This window comes from Excalfactoria chinensis, chromosome 8, assembly GCF_039878825.1.
Source record: "Excalfactoria chinensis isolate bCotChi1 chromosome 8, bCotChi1.hap2, whole genome shotgun sequence".
NCBI classification, from domain to species: Eukaryota; Metazoa; Chordata; class Aves; order Galliformes; family Phasianidae; genus Excalfactoria; species Excalfactoria chinensis.
Window position 1 is genome coordinate 11,072,057 of NC_092832.1, and position 13,275 is coordinate 11,085,331.

General features: G+C 38.7%; 1 protein-coding gene across 1 annotated transcript in view; it reads right to left on the minus strand.

The window, feature by feature from the left end:
• Positions 1-65: 65 nt before the first annotated feature.
• The window catches only part of ABCA4 (ATP binding cassette subfamily A member 4), a 65,295-nt gene continuing 52,085 nt past the window's right edge, over positions 66-13,275 (minus strand). The window contains exons 35-51 of the mRNA XM_072342719.1: positions 12,699-12,804; positions 12,521-12,595; positions 11,890-12,059; positions 10,824-11,001; positions 10,049-10,164; positions 9,058-9,205; positions 8,447-8,570; positions 7,589-7,718; positions 6,581-6,701; positions 5,916-5,978; positions 5,619-5,725; positions 4,503-4,644; positions 3,219-3,353; positions 2,231-2,334; positions 2,053-2,145; positions 1,463-1,712; positions 66-526 (exon numbers count right to left, since the gene is read on the minus strand). Coding sequence (XP_072198820.1) covers positions 404-526; positions 1,463-1,712; positions 2,053-2,145; positions 2,231-2,334; positions 3,219-3,353; positions 4,503-4,644; positions 5,619-5,725; positions 5,916-5,978; positions 6,581-6,701; positions 7,589-7,718; positions 8,447-8,570; positions 9,058-9,205; positions 10,049-10,164; positions 10,824-11,001; positions 11,890-12,059; positions 12,521-12,595; positions 12,699-12,804 — 2,185 coding nt within the window. The 3' untranslated portion in view covers positions 66-403. The remainder of the gene's footprint in view (positions 527-1,462; positions 1,713-2,052; positions 2,146-2,230; positions 2,335-3,218; positions 3,354-4,502; positions 4,645-5,618; positions 5,726-5,915; positions 5,979-6,580; positions 6,702-7,588; positions 7,719-8,446; positions 8,571-9,057; positions 9,206-10,048; positions 10,165-10,823; positions 11,002-11,889; positions 12,060-12,520; positions 12,596-12,698; positions 12,805-13,275) is intronic.

A 13,275-nucleotide genomic window follows, 5' to 3' on the forward strand; every position in this document is an offset into this window, starting at 1 on the left:
TTGTTGATACAAGTTTGTTTCCATTGGCAAGAATGAAAAATAAGAGTTAACCAAGAAAATCCTACTGGCTGGAAAGAACCCAATGCAGAGACTATTTTTAATTCTCTGTACATGTCAACAAGGAGGAATGAGGCTTCTCTTCTTGTATCTCATAATTAACTCTATATTAGAAAAAGATTTTTTTTTTTCTGGAACAAGTACCTGCTTTTCTTTGGACGGTTTCAGTGCGTATTGTATGTAATGTTCCTGGTAGAGCAGCAAAAGTTTGCCATTGCTAGGGACTTACAAGCACACTTCTCAGAAAGTTACAGAAAGTCAGAATAATACTGTGCATGGCAGCCTTTCTTTTACCTTTTCACTGCTCTGGTATGGCACACTAAATGCTAGTGACTGTAAGAACAGTCTATGCAACGGCCTGCTGCTGTGAGGCAGGGGTCACCTTTGTTTCTCGGTTGGATCCAGCTGCACGAGGATGCAAAGGAATTTCCTCATCCTCCACCTGCTGCTTAGCAAAGTTCACAAAAACCTGTGTGAAGAAAGAAGAAAATGACATCAACTGACTTGAGTTAGTGGAATGTCTCTGTACATTTGTATCTTCTTGGCCTCTCTGCAGGGAAGAGACAGAAAGGAGAATCTGAAGATATGTACTGAGAACTGAGATACTGGGCATCAGCAGGGATCATTAATTCCTCCTTTATTTTGATAAACTTCCTTGCAACTTCCTTCCTTTGGATGCAGTAACTTGTGTCTTAAGATCCTATTTTGTCTTCAGCAGGAGATGGCTTACATGGCCTTGTACAATATAACTGAGCTTGGTGGTGATGAGGAAGAGGGGATAGTAGCTCAGTAGGAGGCTGTAAGGCAGCCAAAATGTCTCCCTAGCACCCACACCAATGCTCGCTTTATCTATGTGGATCATTAGCTACTCATGAAAGCAAGTGATGGGGAAAATATCCTTTAGAGATTGACTGGGTGTTGCCAACAGTCCCAGTGGATTTTCCAGGCTCTATGTATCTAATTGCTTTCTGTATAATAATGTGCAACATAGAGAAAAAAAGCGTTTACTTAGATAACTCCATATTTCTATCAGCATCTCAGACTCAACACAACACAAATCTCTCATACAAAATAAAACTGAAAGAAATATTAGATCATTCCCAGCTCAGTGAGGCTTAGTCTGACTAGCTGTCCCTCTTCAGGCTGCCGCTCCTGACAGAATGGATTTGCACGAAATCTAGCATGTGGGAAATATTAGCTCAGCAGCTTTCAATTGGCACCTAATTCACATAGGGAATCATTTACAGATTTCTTATCTGATCCACCCCCCTTCACGAGGGTCCTGGGAGTTTTGTCTGAGAGAGGTTCAAGACAATTCTCTACAGTTTGATCCTTCAGTTGTTTGGATACATTAACATTGCATTGCCTGATAGGCTTTCTCATGGATGACTTATTTTTTACTCACCTGATCTAATGTTGTTTGAGAGACAGAATATTCTTCAATATACAAGTTTTCCTTATTGGAGATTATTAACCGAAAAATCTTAGCCAGAGAAGAGGAGCAAATTTGATACTGCAGCATGTTGTAGTGTTTCTCTCTCTGTAAACTCCCTGGAAAGTTTATGCGTATGAACTGTTCAGCACGACTTGGATCTGGAGGCATCCCAGTCTTAGGCGCCTTGATTTTCAGAGTGACAATGTAGCCATCTCCAAACCTGTGAAACACGTATGGATTTGGAAGCTGGATGAAGAGATCGTTTCATAATTCAGTGAAAAAAATCATTTTCAGCAGGTATGAAAACATTACCAATATCTGAAAGATAATGCCTAAGATATAGCTTGGTAAGAAGCTCTACATTTGCCTTGCAGAAGTGACCTGTATCATAATGGACTTGAAATGAGGTTTAGCTAAATTGTCTGGAATACCACAAAATTGCACCCAAAAATGGGTCTATTCAAACAACAGCTCTACAGATTGGTTTGCTGTGTTAAGAATGGTTCATGCCACACATACTTAGTTTATCCATTAAAAACGCTGTAATATATTCAGCTTACTTGTATTTTAGCTGCTGAATTGTGCCCAGGCATTTGAAGGTCCCTTTCACCATGATGGCTAGACGAGTACACAGAGCTTCACATTCTTCCATACTTTCAAAACAGAGAACAGATATTTGAGATAGAAGCCAGCAGACAAACACCAGCTGCTCTGGGATTCTGAATTCCAACTCTATACCTGTGTGAAGTTAGAACTACAGCTCGTCCATCTCTGAGCACGCTCACAATAGAATCCCACAGGAGGCGCCGGGACTGAGGGTCCATTCCAGTAGTTGGTTCATCCTGGAATGTAAATGTTAAGGCAGCCAGATTCAGAGAAGCAGAAAAAAAATTAAACCATTTAGAAAGGAAATCATTAGAATCAATCTTGCACAATTGGGTTCTAGCTTATCACTGCTTCTCTACTGAAATCTGTGCCTTGAGAATACACTGGCACAAAGCAGTAAGGAAACAAATATAAGAAATCTCAGGTAAGAATACAGTGCTGTCTGTACAGGGCCCAGCAACAGGGAAAGGAAAGCACTGACTGTTATGACAAAGGCAGACCTAAGTCCAAGGTCTTAGCTATCAAAAATGTAAGCCTTTGTGACACCCTATTAGCAAAAGATTTAGAACCTAAAATACAAATAAATGGAAGGAGATTCATGATATTAATCACATCAAACTGTGTTAAGTGTGGCTTTAAAAGTAACCTTTCTTACAGAAAGGCACAGGACATTTTGCAACCCAAGAAGCTAGTGAAGCTACCCTGACTTAGATCAGCAGATGATCTGGTCCTGTATAAATCAGTTAACACTTTTAGTAGCTAAAAAAGTGAGAACACATTTAAAAGGCACACTAAATAGCACAAGGGACCAGTCTGTGAAGTAGTTATTAACAAGTTTCCTTGCAGCCTATTAATGAAGGCACTACAGTATATTCTAAAGGATATTTGTAGCAATTGCATTTAGAATTATCCTTGAGAAATGCAATTATGATAATTCATATCACTTGATGAGAACTACATTTTACCTTTTCTATAGTTTATTCTAAATTTGTGTAGTTCACTTCAAAGATAATAAAAGTTGAATAAAGGTAGCTAACATCCTCTGTTCTGCTGGAAAAAGGAGCAAGGTATATGCTTGTCATACTGAATTACCACAGAGCTATATTACTCTGACACTTACTAGCAAGATGAGTGGAGGGCAGCCTATCAGCGCAATGGCAGTGGAGAGCTTGCGCTTGTTGCCACCACTGTAGGTACCAGCCAGCTGGTCAGCATACATAGGAAGTCCCAACTTCTGGATGCCCCATTCAGCAACCTAGGAGAAAGACTATCTTTTTCACACAGCAGCTAACCCACAGCAGCCTGGATTACTGATGCATCCCTCTTGCAGCAGAGAGTGGGCAAACCCTTGGATTTTAGTGCTTTTTTTCTAAAAAAAAACCAACAACAAAACACACACACACACACAAAACCAAAACCATCCAACCAACCAAAAAAAAAATCCAAAAACACTGGAGCTATGGTCCAAAGAACTGTGATGATGAGGGAAATTCAAATCTTCTGAAGTAAAGTCATACTCCAGCATTAGCGGTGAATTCTCATCTGTGCAAGAATGTACACTATTTTTCACCTTGAATCTTCTCAGTGTTTTCTTTATCTTATATGAATAACTTCAAAGACAAGAACAAAACAGTAACTGTATCAGTTCTGAGTCATACCAGTTGTATCCTTAGCCTTCCAGGGTTGGCTCTGCAGTTTTCCATAGAATCATAGAATGGCCTGGGTTGAAAAGTACCTCAATGTTCATGTAATTTCAAGCCCACTGCCATATGCAGGGTTGCCAGCCACCAGACCAGGCTGCCCAGAGACACATCCAGCCTTTCCTTGAACACCTCCAGGTATGGGGCATCCACAACCTCTCTGAGCAACTTGTTCCAGTGCATCACCACCATCTGTGTGAAAAACTTCCTCCTAATATCTAACCTAAATCTCCCATCTTAGTTTAAAACTGTTCCCCCTTGTCCTATCACTGTCAACCCACGTCATTCCCACTCCTTGTTTATAAGCTCTTTTCAAGTACTGGAAGGACACAATGAGGTCTCCCTGGGGGCTTCTCCAAGCTAAACAAGCCCAGTTCCCTCAGCCTTTCTTCATAGAAGAGATGCTCCAGGCCTCTGATCATCTTAGTGGACATCCCTTCCAACAGCTGTGCATCTTTCTGGTGCTGGGAGCATAGACACAGTACTCCAGATAGGGAGTATTTCAAGTATTACTAACCATTTAAGATCCTGGATTTGATAGAACACTCTTGTACTTAATTCCAAATGACAAGAACCACTTCAAAGACTTCAACATAAGGCAAGCCCAATTTGGAAAATCTTGCCTTTGTCACGAGGTGGGCTCACCGGAATCATCATAGACATTTGTTGTAACTATGTACAGACCAGAAGCAAGAAAGCTTTACCCTCTTGATTTCCTCTGCTGGAACACCCCGCAAGCGAGCATATAGATAGAGATGTTCTCGTCCTGTGAGTAGGTCATCAAGGGCATCAAACTGAGGGCAGTATCCCATGTTTTGATGAACATTAGAGATTTGGGTCAATATGCTGGAAAAATAAAGAAAATAATATTGTATCTATAATACTAGTTTTAAGGCAGCTTGAATAAAATCTCTGTTTTCTAGGACGAAACTCTTCTAAGGGAAATTAATTCTCCCCAGTACAAGATGCTACTAAAATATATTTGTACAGTATATCAAGGAATATATTCTCTTCTAAGTCAGGTAAATCCTCTCTCACTTTCTGTTTATGTATAAGCCAAAGTAAAGAGAAGTTCTCAATAGATTTTTTTTTTTTTTTTTCAGATGTAGGTTTTTTTTAGTTTTGAAAATCAGGAATTTCATCTTGGAATGTAATCACCATGAAAAGTCATGCAAGACACAAAGCTAACAGTGTTTGTTGGTAGTAGCAGTAGGACAAGATAAGAGAAGTACAGGATCACAGAATAGGTTGGTGGGAACTTCTGGAGATCACCTTGTCCTCTCAGCCTGCTCAAGCAGGGTCAAATTCAGCAAGCTGCCCAGAACCACGTCCTGACAACAAAAGAGCTGTGTTCAAATCACGTCAAGGGACAGTCAAACTCTAGTGACACTTAAGAAATGAGACGTACAACCTAGAACAAAACTGACATAAATAAATATCAAATCATGACGTAGCAATTACTTATGGCAGTATGCCAGCATTGCGTAAAAAAAAGCTGTTAAAAGCAGCAAAAAGCAGTCAGATAAAATTCCCAAAGCTCAAATAAAATGTCCTACTGGATAGGTTATCTTCTATTTGAGAGCCCTTGCTGTTAGATTTGATTACCTTATCTCATTTCTAGCATTCTTACAACTCACCCACAGATTTTACAGCACAGTGTTGAAGGTGTAAAGTGCTGATTTGGTCTCTTTCAATGCCATATAACAGGAAAGGAGCCGCTGAGTCATTCAGACTATGAGTTAACTCTGCTAAGTAGGTTGTCACAGGACTTCTTTTTTCTATATTAGTATGTTGCTTGTTTACTTGTTTAAGGTATTTACCTGCTGCCGGCCACAACAGCATCTCCAGATGTCACTTCAGTGTCTCCAGTCAGCATGCTGAATGTTGTTGTTTTGCCAGCACCATTCACTCCCAAAAGACCAAAGCACTGAATTATTAAAAAAGAAAGAAAGAAATAAAAATTAAAATAAAATAAAATAAAATAAAATAAAATAAAATAAAATAAAATAAAATAAAATAAAATGCATTCTTTAGTATTTCCAGCTAATAAACCAGCAGGAGCGTGCAATTTGAACTGAAGCCTGGAATGATTCATGTAGTGATATTGATCAACTTACCTCTCCAGGACGGATGCCAACACAGAGTCTGTCCACTGCTGGCTTATGCCTACCTGCATAAATCTAAATTGACAAAAACAAGCAAAAATTCCATTTCAAGATTTTTGCAGGAAAGACAATTTTGTGAATTTTTTAGTTTAGTGCTTTAGGGATGAGGCAGCCTTAGAACCAGTACTAAAGTAATAGAGCAACTAAATAAATTTTTAAGAAGAGAGAGCAAGCATCAACAAGGTCTGGCATTTATTTAAATAAATTTATAATAGTCCCTAAAAATACAACTTTTCCTTACATGAGTCTTTTTACTTCATAACTTTAGCACTAGGAGAAAGACCTCTTGCTTTGCTGGTACAAAGCATCTCTGACATCATACAACACAACAAGATAGTTTGAAGAATGACACTTCAATTCTTTACTCATGAGATCCCAATGACGTGTGCAATCTTTGTACTTCTGTAGCTCAGGCTTACATCTATTCTGATAGCATCAATTAAATACCTTCAGTGTCTGGAAAGAAGATAAATTAGTGATTACACCAGTCCTCAATACAAAAGCAACTAAATGGTTAACCTGAGATTGAAATTAACCTATGGAGAAACAGCTGAAATACATTCTGAAATAATTAATTTGCACTGGATTCACATACTTCATTCTTCTCAAAATAGTACCTTGGTCAATTCCCGTAATTCTAAGATATTTGTTTTGTTCCCTCCATTCAGAATTCTTTTTCTTTCTTCTGCAACATCCTCATCTTCACCAATAATAGGTGACTCGGCAGTCTCAGTAAACCTGGAAAAAAAGAATTGATTGCAGAAACAATGAGTTGATCTGAGCACAGCTACAACAGCAGTGTGAAACAAGAGCTATTCAATTGCCAAAATTCTGTCTGGTGGGAACTGTGAGATTGAAATTTCATATTGTAACTTTGGCTGGAGAATTCCTGGCTTTTGAAAGTTAAGGCCTTAATACTAAAAAGGGATGAAACTGCTTGTTCAAACGAGTATAGCATTGCCAGTCACTGATATGATCCAACCTGCCTCTAAGCCACAGCTTTTGCTATTTGACAGCTCTTCAGTGCTTACTAATAGATTTTATATGTATCTTTTGACTTCCTTGTAAGACAGTATTTTCAGAATTATAACAACTCGTACTCCTGTTAGCAACCCCCAGCAGCAGTGAATGATCAGCTCACACTTAGCAGGCAGCTATATTTATTGAAACAGAAGCAGATTTGTAAAGCAGATAGGGGAAGCTTGAATAGTACCCCGGCTATGACTGTACTGTGCAATAGACTAGAATTCTAGTCTTGGTATGTCAGGGATAGTACTATGTGAGCACTTAAGAAACTACAAGCTTTCCAAATAATTGTATAGTCTCGCCATTATAATCATGAAATTCTAACTGAAGTCTTACTTCAAGAAAGCTCATTTATTTAATAAGCTGTATAAATACGCTTTTATTACTGTTAAAACAGTGCAGATAAATAAGCATAGATTAAGAAAGAGAAATAGTAAATATCAACAAATTAAGATGAAATCAGACGAATAAACAGAATAAAGCTATAGAAGCTGTAAAAAATTTAGAGGAAAAGAAAGCAAAAGACAAAAGGAACATACAGAAAAGAAAGGCGCTCACCCTGCTAATGAAGTAACATTAACACAAACTTTCAGACATACCATCTTGAGGGGAATACTCGATGCTGCATAAGGAGATTCAGAGTGAAGAACGTAACTCCTTGAACAGCCATGGCAACCAGGTTCTTCCCAACAAAGTCCCACTGAAAAGGATTGGAAACATGCTCCTCACCTTTGGAGAGGTGGAGCATCAGAAAGCAATGAAATACTGCTGAAAAACTCTGCTCGTCAGAACAAAAGGTGTGAACATAATAGTTTAGGAAGAAAATCTAATTTTTAATCACTATCAGTCAATGTCTGTAATTTTTCATGGCATCAACAAATACAGATTCTTAAGAAACAACTACTACATGGGGGTAAAAATGAACATAAGCTCTCTGAATATATATGAATACATATACATTACATAACAGGAAATCTGCATGGATTACATGAAAAATATTTTCTGGGTGGGGAAAAAAAAAGCTCTATCACTGTGCTCTTAATAAAAAGATAGACTGGCATAAGGAAACAGCCACATCCATAAACAATGAATTTGAAGAGCATCTACTTTAAATATTAATGAGGGCTACTTAAATATTCAAATGAAATGAAGTTATATATCCTAGATGTGATAATCTAGGGACTTCAGGACAAGTTATGAAAATACACCAGATCTGGCACTGAACACATAGCTTAACTTTCAGTACAGACTACTAGTCAGGCCCTTAAGTTCTGGCAACATTATCAGCTGTGATTCCTTCTGTGAGGCTGAAATGTCTTACTCATACACCTGATCATGTGGAAGAGCAGGATTTCAGAAACAACCACTAGTGTCTGAAAGTAACACTTCCAGCCATCTCACTCAACCTCAGGCCATGTACCACTGAAATACTTTGTTGGTTATTTTATCTTACTTACCAAACCTGGCATACACTTCACTCACAGCTTGGTTTATGGCCAGGTCAATGAGGCCACGCCCCAGGCAAAAGTGTGGGAAGACAATTAGCACATTTTTCAAAGTTTTATTAAATTTCAGCAAAGCCTATAAGAAACACAAGCAATATAGTTAGCAGTTCAAACAAGACTGCTTTGAGAAAACATAGTAAAAGAAGTGAAAAGTTATTTTTTCATGTCAGAGAAATGGTTTGCTCCACATTTATCAGTGGCAGAACAGAATACGCTGTACCAGGCAAGGTGCTTGTGAAAAATTTCAGTGGGGAGAAAAATTAATCTTTGTAATGAAACATCCTTCTATGCTGCTGAGGCAACATGTAATTCTAGTATCGGCTATCACAAACAGGAACTGTGAACAAGTATGGTACTTCTGTATCATAATATCTTTATTTATGGCTGGAATATCTCCATAATCAGGACACTTATAATCTTGAGAAGCACCAGTGTCTGGACATAACTACACAGTAGACTGATGCCAGAAGAATGACAAGGTTGAAAAAGACAGCTAGAGATGGTTATGTCTGGACACTTTGAACAGCTTTTTAAAACCACGTCACAACAAAAACATTACTTACTGGGTTATTTTCAAATAGCTCCAGGATGAACGTAATGGCACTGCTGTTGATCCCCACAAAGAGATTAATGCAAGACAATGCAACGTATGCAGTGCTAGGGACACTGAAGAAAGAAGAAGCAGGGTACATCATGGGAATTACTGCCCACCTGCATGCAAAAGATAGAAATACTATGATATCTGCTTCTCAGTATTATGTCAGCTGATCTCATAAAAACAAAATGGTGAGCTGGAGCTACAACCTGTTGGGAGCAGCCAGGGGTGGGGAGGGCAGGAGGACTGGAGAGCTGCTACCTTTGGGGACGTGCTGGAGCAGTGTGTAGCTGAAGGATGGGCACCACGGTACAGAGCCATGTTAGAGCAGTGCTTGGAGAGTTGAAGCCTGTGGGAAGCCCACACAGGATCAGTTTGGGAAGGACAGCATCCCATGGGAGGGACACCACATGAAGCAGGGGCAGAGAGTGGCCAAAGACAAAGCACTAGGGGCTGATTGCAACCCTATTCCCCATTCCCCTGGGCCACTTAGGGGGTGGAGGAAGTAGAGGGTGCTCTCTTTTGCCCGTGACTCTACCTGGTGAGTGATATCCCTGTCATTATCTCAGCCCACCAAGCTTTATTCAGCATATTTTTTTCTCCTATCCTTTTGAGGAAGGGAAGTAAAAGTGTACCATGTTGTAGAGCTACCCACTGTAGCTAGGTGAAGGCACCATAGATAGAACAAGTTTCGTTTCCCAAAAGGACAACATGAAATAGTGAAAAGTTCTGTGAAGCACTGATGGAACTCCTTTTAAGGCACATGATCAGACAAAGAGCATAAGTAACCTGAATCGGTAACAGAATCCAGGTCTAGTCTGTATTGTAAAAACTCAATTTTATTTCTCAAAGCTGGATTTCACTAAGTACCAAGTTCAACAACATGAAATCATTGCCATGTGAAAGATAGGGCTCCATAGGCAAAAAAAAAAAAAAAAAAAAGCACAATGAAGACTCACCCATACAGAAGCAGCAAGGCAACAAACACAGGGAGATTAGTCTGAGAAGTGTATGCTTTCTTCTTGAATCCAATGAATATAATCACAACCAATCCAGCACTCACTGCGTAATTCACCTGCCACATCACAGGGTGAATGAAGATCAGTGTGTAAGACCTGAGGATGTTTACAAACGTATCCAGATCCTATAAATTATTCTCAAAGGATTTTGTATTGAAGAAAACTGAAATTAGCAAGCTGGACTAGTTACTCAGGCTTGTGGCTCAACAGGCCTCCAGCAGCACTTTACATTTTTCTGAGACATCTTTAATCAGATTGTACATCAAAAACAAAACACATTGTTTCTTAGCTTGTAACTTTGGAATTGATTGTTTCATGGTCCTGCTGGCAGGCTGCCCACAGAAAAAGGCAGTGAGTATGCAAGGAGATGTGATTTCTGGTGATGTAAAAGCTGTATAGGAATGAAAAAGCTAGTAACTTGAGCCACATTCCTGGGATGAAGCTAAACTGAATGATGCTTGGCCAATGTTCTGCTCAATTTCTCTGTTCAGCATTAGCAGTGTAGGACTACTGCAATACATAGAGCTCCCCATGAATACTGAAAGGCAGCATTTCACAGAACTGCTAACTCCAGTTAGTAACTTTGCATTTTGCTGTCAAGGCTCATGACCTCGCAGAATTCCTGGCTGATGGGATGTTACTGTGACCAGCAGGATAAAGAAACTCAGAGTTTCTTTTCCCTCATTTAATATATTCATGCTTTGCAGATACTCACTATGTCCCACATGAAGTTAGTTAGCCAGTAGATAGCAGGGCTAACGCCACTAACAAACTGGAGGTGCTTGGCTTTTGTCACACGTTCTTGAATCAGGTATAAAACAAAACTAGCAGGAATAAAGGACATGGCAAAAATCACACAGATGGCAACAACAGCATCCACTGAGGTGGTCAACCTACAACAAAGCACAAGAAGGGACTGTGAGTAAAGGAATGGATGCAACATAACACTACATCAGCATTTGGGAAAACTAGTGGAAATTTTAAGATCTAAAAGTAACAAGGTTATTGGGTAATAAGTTTTTTGCAATTTCAAAACATGCTAATGTGTCTCCCATTTTGCAAGAGACAGTAGCTTATTAATGTGGATGACAATTACACTATTTCTTGTTTTTTTTTCTAATTGTCTTCATTCACTGGAAAAGTTTAGCTCCTACATACATCTGTTTGACAACCTTTCCTGAGTGGTGTATCTCAAAGTAGACAATAAGACATAATAACTGAAGTGCTATGTGAGCTAGGAGAAAAGGTACTCAAAGAGGTAAACTGCAAAGTGAGATGAAGCACAGATCTTGCCTTTGTGCTAAGGCAAAAATTTGAACCTAACAGAACATGTTGAGAAGGAAGTTGTATCTTAGGGATGCCTTTTCTATAAACTATGGCTGTATGTTGGCACCAAGACAGAGGTTATTGACTATTGCCTACCTGTAGTTACTTAGAAACAATTTCTGACACCCATTTCTTATGACCTCTACATGTTTTCTCTAGGAGATCTATCAGCTTTGAGACATGAACAGAGACTTCTGAGTCTGACCTTTTATCTTTGAAATCAATAGAAATATGCAATCATGTATAACCAATAGTCCTAGATCCTACGTTGGGTGGGAATAAATATTTACAGATTAAACAGATTGTATATCTAATTATTGGTTGGAGAAAAAAATTGAGTAAATTACACCGTGTTCTATCATCCAAACTATTTCTCCTCAGAGTGTGAGCACACCGTAGGTGGTAAGCTGACAGGAGAGGGAGGAGTAAAAGTCAGTAGCAAAACACAGACTTACACTGTGACTTCAGAGAGCTGTTCCTTAGTGAGGTTCAGAGGATGGTTTACAACAGTGATCCCATATTCCTCAGGGGCTTGGCCAGTCCGCAGATTAGCTCTAAGGACTGCATTATTTGCTACATTAAGGAAACTAACCATAGCGTGCCAGCCTTTATTGTTAAACCACACCTAAAAGAGTCAGAGCATATATTCATTTAAGAAGCTTTCACTAATAACCCTGAGATGCAGGAGAACAGTTGGCTGCCTTTTCTTTCCTTTGGTGGCTGCTGTCAGCAGGGAAGACTCTAGCACCAGGAACTGGTAGCGCCTAGGCACAGTCCAGCAGGAGGAGCTCATATACTGTGCTTTTAGGAGGGTGACTGTCAAGCAATTGTCAAGTGATTTTGATGAAATTTTAAAGTTCAGCAGAATGTATCCTACCCAGAAGTATTTAGAGTAGCAAGAAGCACTAAAAATATGGGTTAAGAAAAATCTTATTAGAAATAACTGCAAATGCATTAACGCTATTATTACTTATGATAAATACAGTAATTCAGCTCTTTATGCATCTGAAAATTCCACCATCAGTACTCTAATTATTTGAAGTCTATCTCAAGGAAGAAAGTTTGTAGACTATTTCCAGCAAATACCTTAATATTATCTTCAGTTTCCATGTATTTAAGGAAATTAGAAAATTCTTTAGCAGCAGCCAGTGAATTTCGTCCCTAAAATAAAAAAGGTTAAAGACCAGTTATCTAGAGGAATTCCAGTGCTGAAGGTTTTCAACTCTGTAACAATTCTTGGGTAAAGAAACCAAACAAATCTTACTCCTGTGACATTCATCATTCGGCCCAGATTACTTAAAAAATTGACAACTTCATCTCCAGAAACATGAAGGACGGGAAGCTTTCCTCCTATAGAAATTCCTCCATACCTAATGAGAAAAAACAGCAACATCAGTCGCTTGTATCACTGACCCAAAACTCCATAGATTGATGCAAATATTAAAAAGTCATTTAATATAAGTTTGATTTACACACATGATACAATTTATGTATAACAATCTCCAACCTTTTCTTTATAATACTTGCAAATAGTAATTATATCCATTTATGAGGGATTAATGTTGAGATCCTGAAAAAATTATTATTCAGATAGAATACTTTGGAAAAAAAGTCCTGTTTATAGCTCACAATCTCTGTATCAAGATTATTAACAGACAATATAACTACTTGGATGACACGAAGGACGGAGGTCAGAACATCTCTCCTGAGAGGAACAGGTATTAAACAATACTGGTGTTCACCAATAATCTGTAATAATAAATACTATTGAATGATATTGATCAGAATTTAATTCCATAGAAAGTAACGTTTGCACATGAGCAAGGAGATAATCCCTGGAG